Source organism: Octodon degus, unplaced genomic scaffold (assembly GCF_000260255.1).
Source record: "Octodon degus isolate 3935 unplaced genomic scaffold, OctDeg1.0 scaffold00021, whole genome shotgun sequence".
Classification (NCBI taxonomy): domain Eukaryota; kingdom Metazoa; phylum Chordata; class Mammalia; order Rodentia; family Octodontidae; genus Octodon; species Octodon degus.
Window position 1 is genome coordinate 4,253,843 of NW_004524597.1, and position 14,633 is coordinate 4,268,475.

The 14,633-nt window shown below is 39.0% G+C and overlaps 1 protein-coding gene across 13 annotated transcripts in view; it reads right to left on the bottom strand.

The window, feature by feature from the left end:
• The window catches only part of Rbfox1 (RNA binding fox-1 homolog 1), a 365,784-nt gene that overhangs the window by 106,446 nt on the left and 244,705 nt on the right, over positions 1-14,633 (bottom strand). For 10 of the 13 annotated variants that reach the window (XM_023711319.1, XM_004627777.2, XM_004627780.3 and 7 more), the window contains exons 5-6: positions 6,619-6,711; positions 4,837-4,897 (exon numbers count right to left, since the gene is read on the bottom strand). In XM_023711319.1, the coding sequence (XP_023567087.1) occupies positions 4,837-4,897; positions 6,619-6,711 (154 nt within the window). The remainder of the gene's footprint in view (positions 1-4,836; positions 4,898-6,618; positions 6,712-14,633) is intronic. The other 3 variants (XM_023711324.1, XM_023711320.1, XM_023711321.1) reach the window with 1 other exon arrangement.

Here is a 14,633-nt window from a genome sequence, read left to right on the forward strand (position 1 = left end):
CTTCTTCCTTCTTCCTTCTTTCTTCTTTTCTTGTATTTTAGGACAAGGTCTATAGAATCTACAGGGTCTCACTGCATGTAGTGATCCTCCTGTTTACAGCCTCCCAAGTGCTGGGATTACAGGCACACACCACCATGTCCAGTCTCAATTGCTGTTTCAATACGCCCCAGAGGCAGGGCCGGAACAGCAGGCTTGGGGATCGAACTCCTGGCCCCTGCATCTGCCTAAGCAGGCACTTCAATCTGCTAAACTATTTGGCCAGCCCTGGTGCTCTATCTTATATTGTAACCCTACACTATTTTGTTCTCTAATACAGAAATCTCCCGCTTTACTCAGTAGAAACAAAAGATAGTTTAAGACTGAATTTCTCAAAGACCTACTTTTGCTTTATGCCGGATTTTACTTGCTCAGCCCTTCTTAGATCAGAACAACTGATCCTTAAACTGGGACTTCAAGTTGCTGTCTACAGCAAAACATGAACAAGATTACTGCTTAATATTGAGGATATTGTATATCTAGGTAACAGTGTACTACAAGTAGTAGTAAAAAATATAGGACACTCTGTATTCCTACCACTGTGCTGAGTTCTTTTTTTATGTATTTATTCCAGGTTCTGCAGGGTCTCACTACATAGATCAGACTTGTGGTGATCCTCCTGTTTTCATCCTCCCAAATGCTGGGACTACAGGTATATGCCACCATGGCTAGCTTCAGCTGTCATCTCAGTGCACCCCGGGGTCAGGGCTGGCACAGCTTGTGGTGCAAGGGATCGAATCCGGGCCCTTGAGCATGTTGAGTTCTTTATCTCCCATGTTAATCACAAATGCCTATTATACAGGTTCTATTTATGAAAGTTTGTGTAGGAAGAGTTTAAGTAACTTTCCTAAAGGTCAATAGCCAGTGACTGGTAAAGCTCTAGAGGGTATGAAGCCCACTTCTCTTTAAAGTCTCACATATTTTTGTCCAGTGTTCACCATTCTGAAAATCACTAAGCAAATGAAAGCCATGTCTAACAAACCTAAACTTCCTCAACTTCTAAAAAAATCGCTCCTAATTTAACTCCCAAGTAGTTTCACAGATCCAACACTTGGTAACCAATGAACATGGTAAACCCTAACATTCCTTTATAGGGAGATGTTCTTGGAATAAAAAATGAAACAAAATAAGTACCAGTCCTGCTCTGAGGGGCCCTCTAGCCCATGCAATTTCCCAAAGCATGTATTTTTATAGTCTCATCTCCACACTTAAAAGTCCTGGGAATTTAACCTGCATCCTGCATGAACTTGTATGTAGAGTGTCCTAGACACAAATTTCCAAGGGCTTTTACTACCTGGTCTCAATTGCCACCAGAAAATTCAGTTGTTCGCATTTTAGTGGGATACATAGTGGAAGCAATTCATGAATCTGGTATTAGCAGTCACAGTCTTATTTCACTATAGGAACATGACTTCAAAATTTGATGACCAAAAGTTTATGATTTGATTAAGGCATGATTTTGATAGTTTGTGATCACGGACTTATTTTCTCATTCCAGTGTGACTCTAAGTGGTCTTGCCTAACCCTTTCTTATCCTCACCATACGAAGAATTTGGAAGACCCCCTTGTTGGGAAGATCTTCCAAGTTCTATGATATTACAATTTATGGGGGATGCTATTTATAGTGGTAATACTTAGGAGTTAAAAATTGGAAAAGCTTTGAAAAATACCTGTCATTAACTATCAGAGTCCTGTATCCACTCCTCTGTAGAAGTCACTGACTCTGCATAATTGAGATTTGCATTTGTCCTGTAAATCAGTTCAACTGTGACTGCCCATCAAGGCCTTACATGCCAGGCTCAGAGTGTGTGACAGGAATAATCCTTCTCAGGTCCATGGAAGAAAACCCCACCAGGCTTGTTCCTAGAAATTCAGCATGTGGGATGCTTATGCCAACATCTGGCAAGAACCTGAGGTTGCACATTTAATAAATTGTTGGTTGCCACTGGGATGCACTTATATAAAATGCAGGGGCGAAGTAATGCCTGCTGCACACAGAGGCCTTATTGCAAGATTTTATCACTTTACAATAAAAGTAAAAGGCTTAATTATTTCCTGTCACCTATCTCAGGATGCTTATGCATCTTTAAAAAAAGGATAATGATGTTCTCCTTCCAGGCTGGAATTTGGTCCAGTGCCTTTAAAATGCTTCATCTAAGCATACAGTGTTCCAGAAGTGTTAGACACCTATAAATGGGCTTTGAGTTGCATCCAAAAGTCTTATAGGCTTGGTTTCAGTGCCAGAATATGACATTGATCAATAATACTTTTTTACAAATTATAGGTACATATAATACTATATATGCATATATTATATGTGTATGACTTTTGGAGTAATATTTGGTTTTTGTTAGTCTTCTCACTCGGCACAAGTGTGTTCCTTTGCACAGGTACCCAACACCTTGTGCTTTTACACACACACACACACACACACACACACACACCCCACTGCTAGTTCATAATTTAGAAAAGCATACAATAGGTTGAGGTCATTGCATACTAACTCTGGCAAGTTGCATAGCTATTACTTTTACTCAAATCAAAAGACTTCATGACACATTAACCAGCAGTTTGCTTCACTATAGGGCTTGATTTTCGCCAACTTTGGTGGAAGTCATCTATACCATTTAAGTGTAAGTCTTGGGTTACTGGAACTGGGAAAAATGTTCCTCAGAATAAAAACTTCTGCTCTTTTGACTTAGGGGTACATTATGTCGAGGGCAAATTATCTGTTCTAAAACTCTCTTAAAAATAAAAATAAACTGCCTTTGCCAAGTTGGTAGCTTGGCAAAGGAAAACGAAAAAGAAAGTGACCAATGCTAATACTATTACTTGTAACAAAAGAAACAAATACAAATAAGTAAATGATTATATATCAATCAGCATAAATTTCTGAATATAAACATATATATATATAATTATATATACGATGCATATATAACGGAACATTGTGAAACTACTGAAGGAATTGGTTTAATCTGTATGTTCTACCATTGAGAGGACTTCATATTGATTTATAAAACCCAATTAAAACTGATATGTATTGCAACATTTACATAAAAATGTGTACACAATACTATGAATACGATCCATAAGCAGCTAAAATACAAAATAGATCGACAGACAACAATGGGTGATAGTGGCTTCCCCTAAGGGGAATGTAAGAAAAAGCTGGAAATAGTAGTAGGCAAAAGATATTTTAGTCATCTTTGTACTGTTTCCTTATTTAATTCTTTTCTTCTAAAAGTAGTCTATGTTTCTAGGTCCTACATATAACTGAAACTTTAAAATGGAAAAAAAAAGATATATTTTTGTTGGATTGTAATAAAATTACATTATTTTTGAAAACTTTGAAATCATCTAGCCTAGCAATGTGACACAGCAGTAACATTTTGGTGGAACTGCCACCATCACCTAGTCAAAATTACACAATACACATGTTTTTAGTCATTTCAGTTACTTTACTTATGAGATTCTTCATTGCCTTTAGCCTACACAGTTTCCTAGGTATGATATTCTATTAAGTGCAATATCTATAATTTACTGTTAATTTCTTTTCAAGTGTTAGTAGAACTAAGTATGTGATTAATTAATGTCACACATATTTCCTTCCATGCATCTTTTTTTTTTCAGTACCAGGGATTGAACTCAGGACCTTGCACTTGCCAGGCAAGTGTTTATTTTACTGAGCTATCTCCCGGCCTCTCCTTCCATATATCTTGAGAGCTATTTATTTTGACGATGAAAGAAGCAAAGTGTCTGAACATATTTAGTATCCTTCATACACATGTGAATTCTTTTTAGTAGAGGTTTTGAGAAGTGTTCTTGACAAGGGCAGAAATGCATTGCTTGGAAGGGGCACAAGGACACCCTCTTTTGGTCCTCGATGTTCCTGGGTAGTAATTCACACACACACACACACACACACACACACACACACACACACACACATTCTGCCCTCTCTGCCTGCCTCTGTTTAGTGCCCCTTTCCAGTGAATTCAAAAGCTTAGTAGCTTTGGAGAAGAGGCAAACTCAGAATGAATTCTTGTGGCCACCTTCCAAGAAGGAGTAATGATCAATGGGGAGATCGAGGTAAAAACAAAACAGAATAGGGAGGCTGCGGGGTAGCTCGGTTGTTTAAGCGCCTGCTCCTGCAAATGCAGTCAGCGGCCACGGTTTGATCCCCAGTTCCACATGCCTTACCAGACGTGCCCTTAAGGCAGCCTCAGCCACCCCCTCCCCCCAAAAAAATCCTTCTCAATTTTTTAGGGGCCTTGCCTGATGGCTCAGTTGTTTAAAGCACCACTTGGGCAAATGCAGTAAGGTGCATAGGATTGCAGTTTGATGCCCAACTGCAGAAGCTGCACCAGATCTGCCCTTAAGGCAGCCTGAAGTAGCCAAAAAAAAAAAAAAAAAAAAAAAAAAACAAAAAAAAAAAAAAAAAAAAAAAATCCTTTTCAAAACAAAACAAAACAGATGAATCCTCCATTCTCTCCCCTTTTTACTAGAATTAAATTAACCAAATAACTCCTAAATAATTCCTTGGTCTCAACCCCTAGTGCGAGTTATTCTAGAGAGACAAGAGCAAGGTGCACACACTTAACCTGAAACTAAACGGGCCTTTGTTGCAAAAAAATAATCTTATTGATTTAGGTGGCTCCCTGTAGCAGGTCAGGAGCAAAGACACAGGGGCCGTGCAGAGGAGTCAGACATGGTTTGCTAAAACAAATTTCCTGGTTACATAACTTAATAGCTACAGAGCCAGAGGGGACTCCTTAGAAAAGGCCAATCTCTACTTACCATTTGTATAGGGGTTGACGGTCTTTTTATTTGTCATTACACGTGCTGTGGCATTATTTACCTATGTACATAGAAAATCCAAATGAGCTCAAACTCCAAGCCCAGCCCGCAATTCAATTAGTTGCATGCATTATGACTGTGATTACTTATTAAAAACAAAAACGAAACAAAAACTAAAATGCATTTTAATTTATAAAAGGCAGTAGGTGCATAACAAAATCATACATTTTTATAATTACATTTACTTCATAACCGTTTTAACTTACAAATCATTTCAATAAAGCAATGTCATCTCATTTAAAAGTTTAATAAAGAGACAGTAAAAGCAAATTAAAAGATACTGCATAATTGAAGATTTAAAAGCATGCGTGTACTCCATGGTAACACAGAAACAATAAATCGTTTTTAAAACATAAAATAAAGTTCATATGAAGGGACATGCAGTGGAGTAGAGAGGGAAGAGACAAGGTACAGGGAACATAAATGTCAAAAAAAGGGACAAACAAGTTTTAGCCGTGTGCAACACTTCAGGAGGGAGGAACCATTGGGAAGCAACATCTAGCATTCAACACTTGGAACAGAGCCTTTACATAGCAAGAATTAACAAATCATTCAAGCTTTAAAGTCACAGCTAACGAAAGGATAAAAGAGAGGGTGCATTGTGTAACACAATATGGAGTTAACGATCTGAGTAAGATGTGCACCAGTCATAACTCAATCCAGTCAGAGCCTCCCAGGCTAGCTTAGAACGTACACTCAGTTACAGGCGTACCAATATCCAAAAAAATAGAGCATCAAGAAAACTTAATACAACAAGTCAAAAAATTCACGTGGTATATATATATGTATATAGATATATCAGCACTAAATACGTGAAACGGCAGATGGACTTCACCACTTACCATTCACCACCATCGCCAGCATGGGTTTGTATACAGTTACCATGGTTACTGAGAGTTTGGTGAGGGGCCTAAGCGTTACCGTCGAAGGGGGAAAATGAAAGGCAAAATATGCAACATCTTACTCCAAAGACTAAAGCATTTTTAACTGGTTTTTTTTTTTTCAAGTTTTAACAAATATGACCCTCTGGCCATGTTGAGGGGGATCCCAGTGGTACAAACAGCACGCTCAGGTTGTCAGAATTTTAGTCTTTACATATTCAATGGACAGAAAATCCTGTTTTGTTACTGCTTTTATAATCAAAGGAATATAAAATTTCAAAACTGGCTTCTTAAAAAAAAAAGAAAGAAAGAAAGAAAGAAAGGTTTAATGATAAACGCCTCTCATTTTTTTTTTTTCCACAGATCTTTCCAATGCTACTGCTTTTGCAATTTTGTAGAATTTACACACCACTGTGGATCCCTCTTCAACCCTGATGTGGAAAGGAAAAGAAAAAGAAACTGTCCTGTATTTTGTTTGGTTGGTAATGCTGCCTTCTCTTTGGAACCTACTGCACCCATTGTTTCTAAAACATGGAAAATAAAAACAAAAGCAAAAAATAAAACCCTTTCAGCTGAACCTCTTTTTAATTTTGTTGTTGTTGTATTTTTGGTCTCTTTTGCCATCCACCTTTCAGCAGTTAAAAAGATTAACAAAATAAAGTAAAATTAAAAACAAAAAGTAAGGCCAGTTTTCCTTTTTATATATAAAGATATATATATATAAACAATGAGAAGGGAGGAGGGTCACATACAAGACGCCAATGATGCATCTGGAACAACGGATGAGCGTGAAGCAGACATTTATAAAAAAGATGAAAAGGAAAATATTTTGAACATGCACCTCGATTTTACGGCCCTCTACCACGGTGCCGTGTAATTTCTCCCTCGCCCTGTCCGCATCGGCACTATTTTCGAAAGTTACGAAACCAAATCCCTGCATGCAGGAGGGAGAAGGGAAAACAACATGCAGATTATTATTTCAGTCAACGACCACTTTGTAACGTTCTCTCGCTTTAATTTCTATTTCTTGTCCTGGTTTCAGTTCTGTAACATGCAAATTAGAGAAATTATAAGAGTACTAAGATGTGCAATCATTAAGCGACCAATGTGAACAAGATTTGTTTGCTGTCACCAGTTAGCTGTAACCCCTGAAGAATTCAAAGAATGATACCAAAGCTACCTTTCTAAACATCACTACGGAAGAAAATAAATCTAACGAAAAGAAAATGAGATCAAAATAAACGTACAGTGTCTTCACAGAGAATAAAATGAAAAAACGAGGAAAAAAAGGGAACCACTTTCTGGACATGCAAATTAAAAAAATTAAATAAAATAAAACATGTGCACGGAATTCAACAATGAATCTCAAAATCCTCTACCATTGCCTACAGAGTCATGCTGTGTGGTTTTAAGAACATCTCTTCTTCATGCAATTTTAGGGTTATTCAAATTTGTCAACTCTATAGCCTTTACTTCTCAAAAATAAAAGTTAAAAGCCTAAAAAAAAGGAAAGACCTTTTTTTAATAATAAATCTTAAATTCTTTGATCTAATAAACAAACAAAATAAATCACATGAAATGAATAGAAATAAACTCCCATTGATTAATAATGCAAATAATTCAAATAACATTTTTATTATCGAGTTCCCTGCACCCTCCCCAGTAACATACATGCTTTTGATTTTGGCAAGCTTTTCTATTTCTTAATTTACCCCAAAGGCAAATGTATATACAGATTGGAGCATTCAAAGACACTATGCTGCATTTGTTTAGGATAGCAACAGGTAGCAAAATTAAGAAGCTTCATGAAGAAAATGTCAGTTTATAGTAGCACACTGCGTGCTTCCTCCTACAGTGATAGTAACAAATACACCCTTTACTTCGCCACAGGTTCATTTGCAGTTAATATTTCAGCCTCAAAAACCAACCCCACTAAACTTCATATTGTCAAAATCCATCTTTTGTCTTCACTGACACTGTTCCTATGAGGAGCACAAAAACACGACACATTACTTTTTCAGCCCCTAAAATATTTGTACATCTTGTTTAGAGATATAGACACCAACCTTTTGAACAATTCCAGTGTAAATTTGCCCAGCTCTTGCTAGACTGTACAGGGGAAATCCGGTACAATAATGTACTACGTTGAAACTTCTATTTGCATTGGGTAAACCTTATGCAAAGACAAGTAAATGTTTGTTCTACCTGCTTAGTGGAGGCAGGATGATACTCAGTTTTACTAATAAAGTGTGTGGTAATTACAAATACATAGTGGCTGTAACTAGCTGGTGCTAGCTCTCAACTCTACTGTTGGCTTCCACGGTGACCTCCAGATCTCAGGGTGCCAGGGAGGAGTTGCCCAAGATGCACACTCCTTGAGGACTGAGGATGTGAGCTGTGAATGCGCTCAGGTGAGAGTAAATGATTACTTTTTAGGATTCTACATAGACAGAAAAATGAAGATTCTGTAGGTTGGAGGACTGGGTTGAATCATCTTGTATCAGCGTTCCCAAACTTGAGGTCTGTGATTAGAATACAGGTACAATATTTGACAAATATAAGACAACATGTCCAAAAATAATTTGTGCTGTAGTTTTCTATACCTTCCACAAATGGAGTATTCTAATGAATTTGCTAACTAAAGAATTATGCAAAGAACAGCTCCTCAAAGGAGAAAGGACTAAATTTTCATGTTTTATTTTGTTTTTTTCCCATTTACCAACACTTACATTTTGGACAGTGGGTCCCACACTTGGTTGCCTGTCAGAGGGACAGGGAAGCAAATTCAACCCTTAAATACTTTCCCAGGGTCTTTCTGTTCCCTGTCTACCAGATCAGAATCCTGGAGTGGATCCTAGAAATTATTTGCCTAAAAAAGCCACTAGTGTGACCCAAGAACTGGGTTTCCATGACTCATCAATTGCACATCATGACAAATGACACTTCAGTTCTTTGTGATTAGTAGAATCTCATATTGATAGTAATGATACAGTCATCCATGGGGCAGGGTAAGATTATAGCTGTCATTTGGGGCTGAGATGTTAAGGGCGCAGCCAAGAGAATGTGCCAAAGGCTTCTTAGCAACATTGGCATGCTCCCTTGTAAGTCTACTTCTCTGGCATCGATACCATTTACAAAGCAGCACAGGAAACTAGGCATCTGGTTTTGTATTCTCTTATCAGACAAGAAAAGAAAATCCGTACTCTGTCTTACAGTTGGAGAGTCAGGCAGCGTCATCTATGTCTGTGAAAACCAGCAGCCACTCTTATAGGGGCACTGGGAAGAACATGAAGAGGTAGGCCAACCACTCAACAGTCCTATTCAATCATATCCTGAAACACACCTTGTACTCCCACCGCAGTATGAACATAAGGCATGTCTGCTAGCCTCAGATATGCATCAAGGAGAGAAGACAGAAACAGAAGCATACTTAGAATCTTCTAGAAAGTGTATAAAATGGAAACTCTCAATCTTGTCTCCTCATTACAAGCTGCTGCTGATTAGTTGAGTTCTGTCAGACTTTGATTCTGTCTTCCATCCAGACCAGAAGTGATATGACTTCCCTGGGTCAAAAAATTATCCGAATTCCCATCTAGGACCCAACCCATAAGCAGAGAACTGCTCCCTTAGCCCTCTGCCTTATCAGGTCCCTGCTCTGTTAGTGCAGAGGCCAGGCAGCTTTGACAGCAGTGGCAGAGTGATTTCCTTGCAACTGCCTCGTGGTCAGCATCGTGCCTTAAGGAAATGGCAACTTGTAGTTCTTACAAATATTACAGATATTTGTGTCTTGGAATGGTGAATAAAACAAGCATCTTCTAGAAGTGGTATAAAAGAGTTTAGAAGCTAAGAGGCTTAGGCACGTGCAGAAACCGGGGTTCAATCCCTGGCACCATGTGCCACACTGGCCCCGCCCCTGGGTGCATTGAGCCCACGACTGAGTTCAGGTGTGGTGGTGCATGCCTGGAATCCCAGCACTGCGAGGCTTGAAAACAGGAGGATCACTACAAGTCCAGGCTATGTAGTGAGACCCTGAACAAAATACATTAAAAAAAATTGAGGCTGACAGGAATGCTGATGTGGAATTCTTTTGAAATGAAGAATACAAGAAGAAGGGCTGTACAAAGAAGGCCTAGGTGCCCTCTGCTTGAGAGACATTGCTTCCTACTGTCTCCTGTGTCAGGGCTGTAGGTGGGAGAAGGTGCAATGTCTCTTAAAGGAGAAAGAGAGAAAGAAAAAGCCTTGTTCTGAATTTCACACTTGTGGGGAGTGTGGCCAACAGATCAGACAACAGTGGCCCTAATGCATACTGCCAGGTTAGCGAAACTTGCTTATTTAAAAGTCCTTTTGTGAATCATAAATTCCGACCTTCCTCTATCCTGGTTGGCTTTCCTTTTTCATCTTAAGTATTTTTAGGTAATAGATTCCTGGTTTTGCATTCATGCATGTATCCCATTTTATACCTTATAAAGGTTCTGAAGGGCTCTGGGTGAGAGAAAGTGCACCCTTTCCAGTTTGTGTGAAAAAAGAAGCTGGCATTGCTCCTTCTAAGAGTTCTTACTGATGATAAGGAGACTGGTGACAAAGGTCTGGAGATTCTTGCTCCTGTGGATGACAAGCGTCTCGCCTTTTCCCAATGACTTTTGTCCTTTTCTTCCTAGAGAAACATTCCTCGAAAAGTCCTCACTGATCTCTCACTGTGGGCTGCAAGACCCCTTCTTTCTAAAGCCTTTCCACCCCTGGCAACATCAGTCTGTCTGCACGGAGTCTAAGCCACCTTTCCATCACTGCAGAGCACAGCACAGCACAGCACATTTTATTGCTGATGCTCGTCTTCATGATCTGTCTCTCCCGATACACAAGAAGCCTGAGGTGGACAGGAAGCACACCTGCCTTCCTCCTATTCAGTTCACTTCAAAGAGATGCTGTGTGCATGCAAGTGCCAAATCAAAAAACAAACTGTATTTCTTGGGCATAACAGAGAGTACCTAAATCTGACATAGTCCCCCAAATAAAGCATTGCAAAAGTAAACAAAATGAGTTTAATTTCCTAAAGGGAAAAATGAATTATAGGATTGCTCTTTACAGAACCTCTTAATGTCATGGAATTCTAATTATTAAATTCTGATACATCTTTCTAAAATGTGCTCTGCCTGTAAACATGGGATTTATATACAAATAAAGTATTTAGGTCATGCATTCCCAGAATGCTATGTACATTGCCTGTATACAGGTAGGTATTTGTATGCTTGCACATACATGCACAGAGCTGTCCTTACTCCCCCACTTGCTCCCCTGCCTTGGGGACCACGCCACAGAAAATGAACATCTGGAACAGGAGGGGCTTCCTTGCTCTTTAGGGCCCACCAGCTTCTGGCTGTCTCTCCAGCACCAAGTGAGGGAAACAAGGTCATAACGGTGGCTAGGGTTTCTCAGCCACTAAAATGGAAATGCTTCTCTAACAAAGGCTCTTTCACATAAAGGATAATGTCAAGAATGACAAATATCCCCCTTGGAGACACTGCCCCCATTTAGCAGCTCCCAGCTGAAGTGGCTTAGTGATATCCTGGTGGCACCTAACCAGTCTATACTCACACCTGCAAAGCAAGTCGAGAGAGAGAGAGAGAGAGAGAGAGAGAGAGAGAGAGAGAGAGAGAGACAGAGACACAGAAAGAGAGAGAGACAGAGAGACAGAGACAGAGAGACAGAGACAGAGAGACAGAAACAGAGGGACAGAGACAGAGAAAGACAGAGACAGAAACAGAAACAGACAGACAGAGACAGAGACAGACAGAGACAGAGAGACTATCTAAAATGTTTTCTAATTAAAAAAAAATAATAAAAGCATCCTAAAAAAGTCAGACTCTGGATGCAGCAAACTTAAATGGACTTTTTCCTGAAGACCCCAGAGACAAGCTAATCATGGGAATGATGGAAGAAGTCCTAAAAATAGAACTGCCATTGTATTTTCAAAATAGCAAACCATAGTCTTCTAATGTCCCCAAACAGCTTTTGAAAGAAATTAAATAGCTTCCTCCAATTGGAAAAAGTTATGAAACAAGATATAAATTAAGTATACATTTAAAAAAAAAATAAGCCAAGAGAAAAACTTGCAAGGCAGTAGTGGAGTACAGGATCAGAGGGAGAACCAAGTCAGCCAGCATTCCAGGTTATTTTCTACAGTTCTCTCAAATCACTCATTGGGCTTCAGCAAAGAGAAAGAGATGTGGGCGCATTTTTCTCTTACTGCATTTGGTTTTGCAGGCACAGAAATCATTCCCAGGAGAATCTCCTCATAGGAAGCAGAAAGAAAGTTGCCTTATTTCTCACCATACTCAGCTGAGAGGTCAAACCTTTGGCACAACACAAGAATGACTAGAGAGTATTTGACGTTATAGGAGAATGACTAGGTCCATTTCTGAGCAAAAGCACAGAATATAATATGGCTGTTTCAGCTCATCTCCCTGATCATCCATCTGCTATATCATTTTGTCTACATAGCAGAGACTGCCAGGATTTTCTTGCCTCAATGTGATCAACTTTGTTCTACTAGGATGATAGGAAATCTGCTAAGAGGAGGGGAGAGGCTATGAACTATTTAAGAAATAACAGATGAAGGTGTTTTCTTCACTGGGAGATGATGGTTTTCTACTTAAGAATGCAGATGTAATGGCTTGTGCCTCATTGGCTAGAACCAGCTCTGTGGGGCAGCTCTCCTCCTCCCGACTTGGCCTAGAATGTCCATGCAACAAAAGTTACAGGGAACTAAACCAGCCTCTCTCTGTATCTGGTGAACAATTTCTCTCAGACGTGCACAATAAACTTAAAATTTCTGGAAAAGGGAGAGTAACAGTAAAGAAGCAAAGGCTGGCTTTCCAGTTGCGCCAGGCTATATCTCCATCCTTTTGAAACATTATTCATTTCCTGTTGCTAATTAGTACTGTAGGCATATGCCCAATGAGTTATTTTCTTTAAGAGAGATTCTGATGAGATCCTTGAATCTTATGTGGGTACAGTCAGAAGAGGGGACTCTAAAGACAATAGTAGTGGGGAAAAAATCCACTAATGGGTAAAAGGATATCATATGTTTAGATGAATTCTTTTTTTTAATTTGTTTTTTTTGTTTTGAAGCATTTATTTTATTTATTTTTTCCATAATTTTATTGAGAAACAAATAGCAATGAGACAGTTTCAAATCAAATTGGTAGGATAGTTCCAATAATTGACACAATGCATACTCTCTTACTAGTGGTTATTTGCTGTACAAGATGCAGACATGATATCCTATTTACAAACACTATTAAATCAAATCTCTCTATTCATTAAGAGAATGTGACTATATATCTATCCTAACCATTTTGAATACACAGATACAAAATGGACATTCGTATATATCTCCTTTTTTGTTTAGTTCCGTCATTTGAATATTATAGGTGTGTTAACTTAGCAAAATATTCTAAAAGAGTCCAGTAGTCCATAATAGTACTGGGTCTTCTGCTTGAATGGAAGTGTCAGAAATTGTTGACCTGAGTCCCCTGCAGCTCAACATAACACCATGGCTTTACTTCTTATACTTCGTTTTTATACTTTTCTGCTGGATGGTTAAGACCAAGGTAAAGCAGGATCTATACAAAAAAAAGCTGTAGCTTTAGGATCTGATAAGGTCAGTGAAATCCCCTCAGGATTTATCCTGAGATCCTGTACCTCAGATTGTAGAACCTTTGTCAGTGTCAGCCATGTGGATGACTCATGGTCATTGCTTGGCCAATGTGCTCTCTGTGAAAGCCTGAGAGAATGTTTTCTCTCCATGTAACTCTCCTTAGGCACACTCTATATCATTGATCACTTTCCTCTTTGGCCCCATAATCTCCTTGATCAGAAAATTTGGGGCATTGATGAGTTGCATGATGTTACAGTACAATTGGAATGATTCTCACCCTGACTAACTATATATACAGACACCTGTGAAATAAGCAACTGCACTGAAGATGGCAATTTGTAATAGTAGGTTCATGCTTGGAGTGCCTGTCATTTTGGTTTTCTGAATACGGGCTGCTTGTCATGACATGCCAGTTGCTGCTGTGCTGTCTCTCAGGTAGATGATTGTTCAAAAAGAAGTGGGTGGTAAATGAAGGCAGGATACAGGAAAAGGAATGTTGTGGGACTGTCCGGCTACAAGGTTGTATATGATTAGATTTCTGAACTTATGTGTAAATATAAGAATTATATAATTCCTTATGCCTACTTTTAAAATATATTTTAATTTTTTAAATGTGTTTTCATGATATTCTGTAATTGATGAAAAATACTTGTTCCATGTTATGCCTAAGATGTTTGATATTCAGACAGATAGTGAGGTTAAGCATAACAGCCTAGGTTGTATGGTAATAACAATAAGCTTCTCTTCTGGAGGGTTAACAGCCTAAGTTTGCAGACCAAAATTAGAGAAAAAGGAGGACTGCAAGGAAAGCCAACATCTTGGCCCTAGCCTTCCAAGGCCAATTAAGACTCAGGACATATGAGAACTTAGATGAATTCTTGATATTTGACCAAAATAGAGATACATTGTGTTTATAACTTTAAAGACAGGACTGAACGGTTTACTAGGATGCTGATTGGTGGGCTCAGTTTCCAGGTTTCTGATTTGGCAGGTTTGAGCTGGAATCCCAGAATATGCATTGTAATAAGTGCTGAGGTGCTTTTGATGTGGCTAGTGGGCCGCACTTGGACAGCGCTGAGAAAAAGTACATTTTGGAAGGATTTGGTGCTTGTACTCACTCTGGCTCTGGCTCTGGCTCTGGTTCTGGCTCTGGCTCTGGCTCTGGCTCTGGTTCTCTCTCTCTCTCTCTCTCTCTCTCT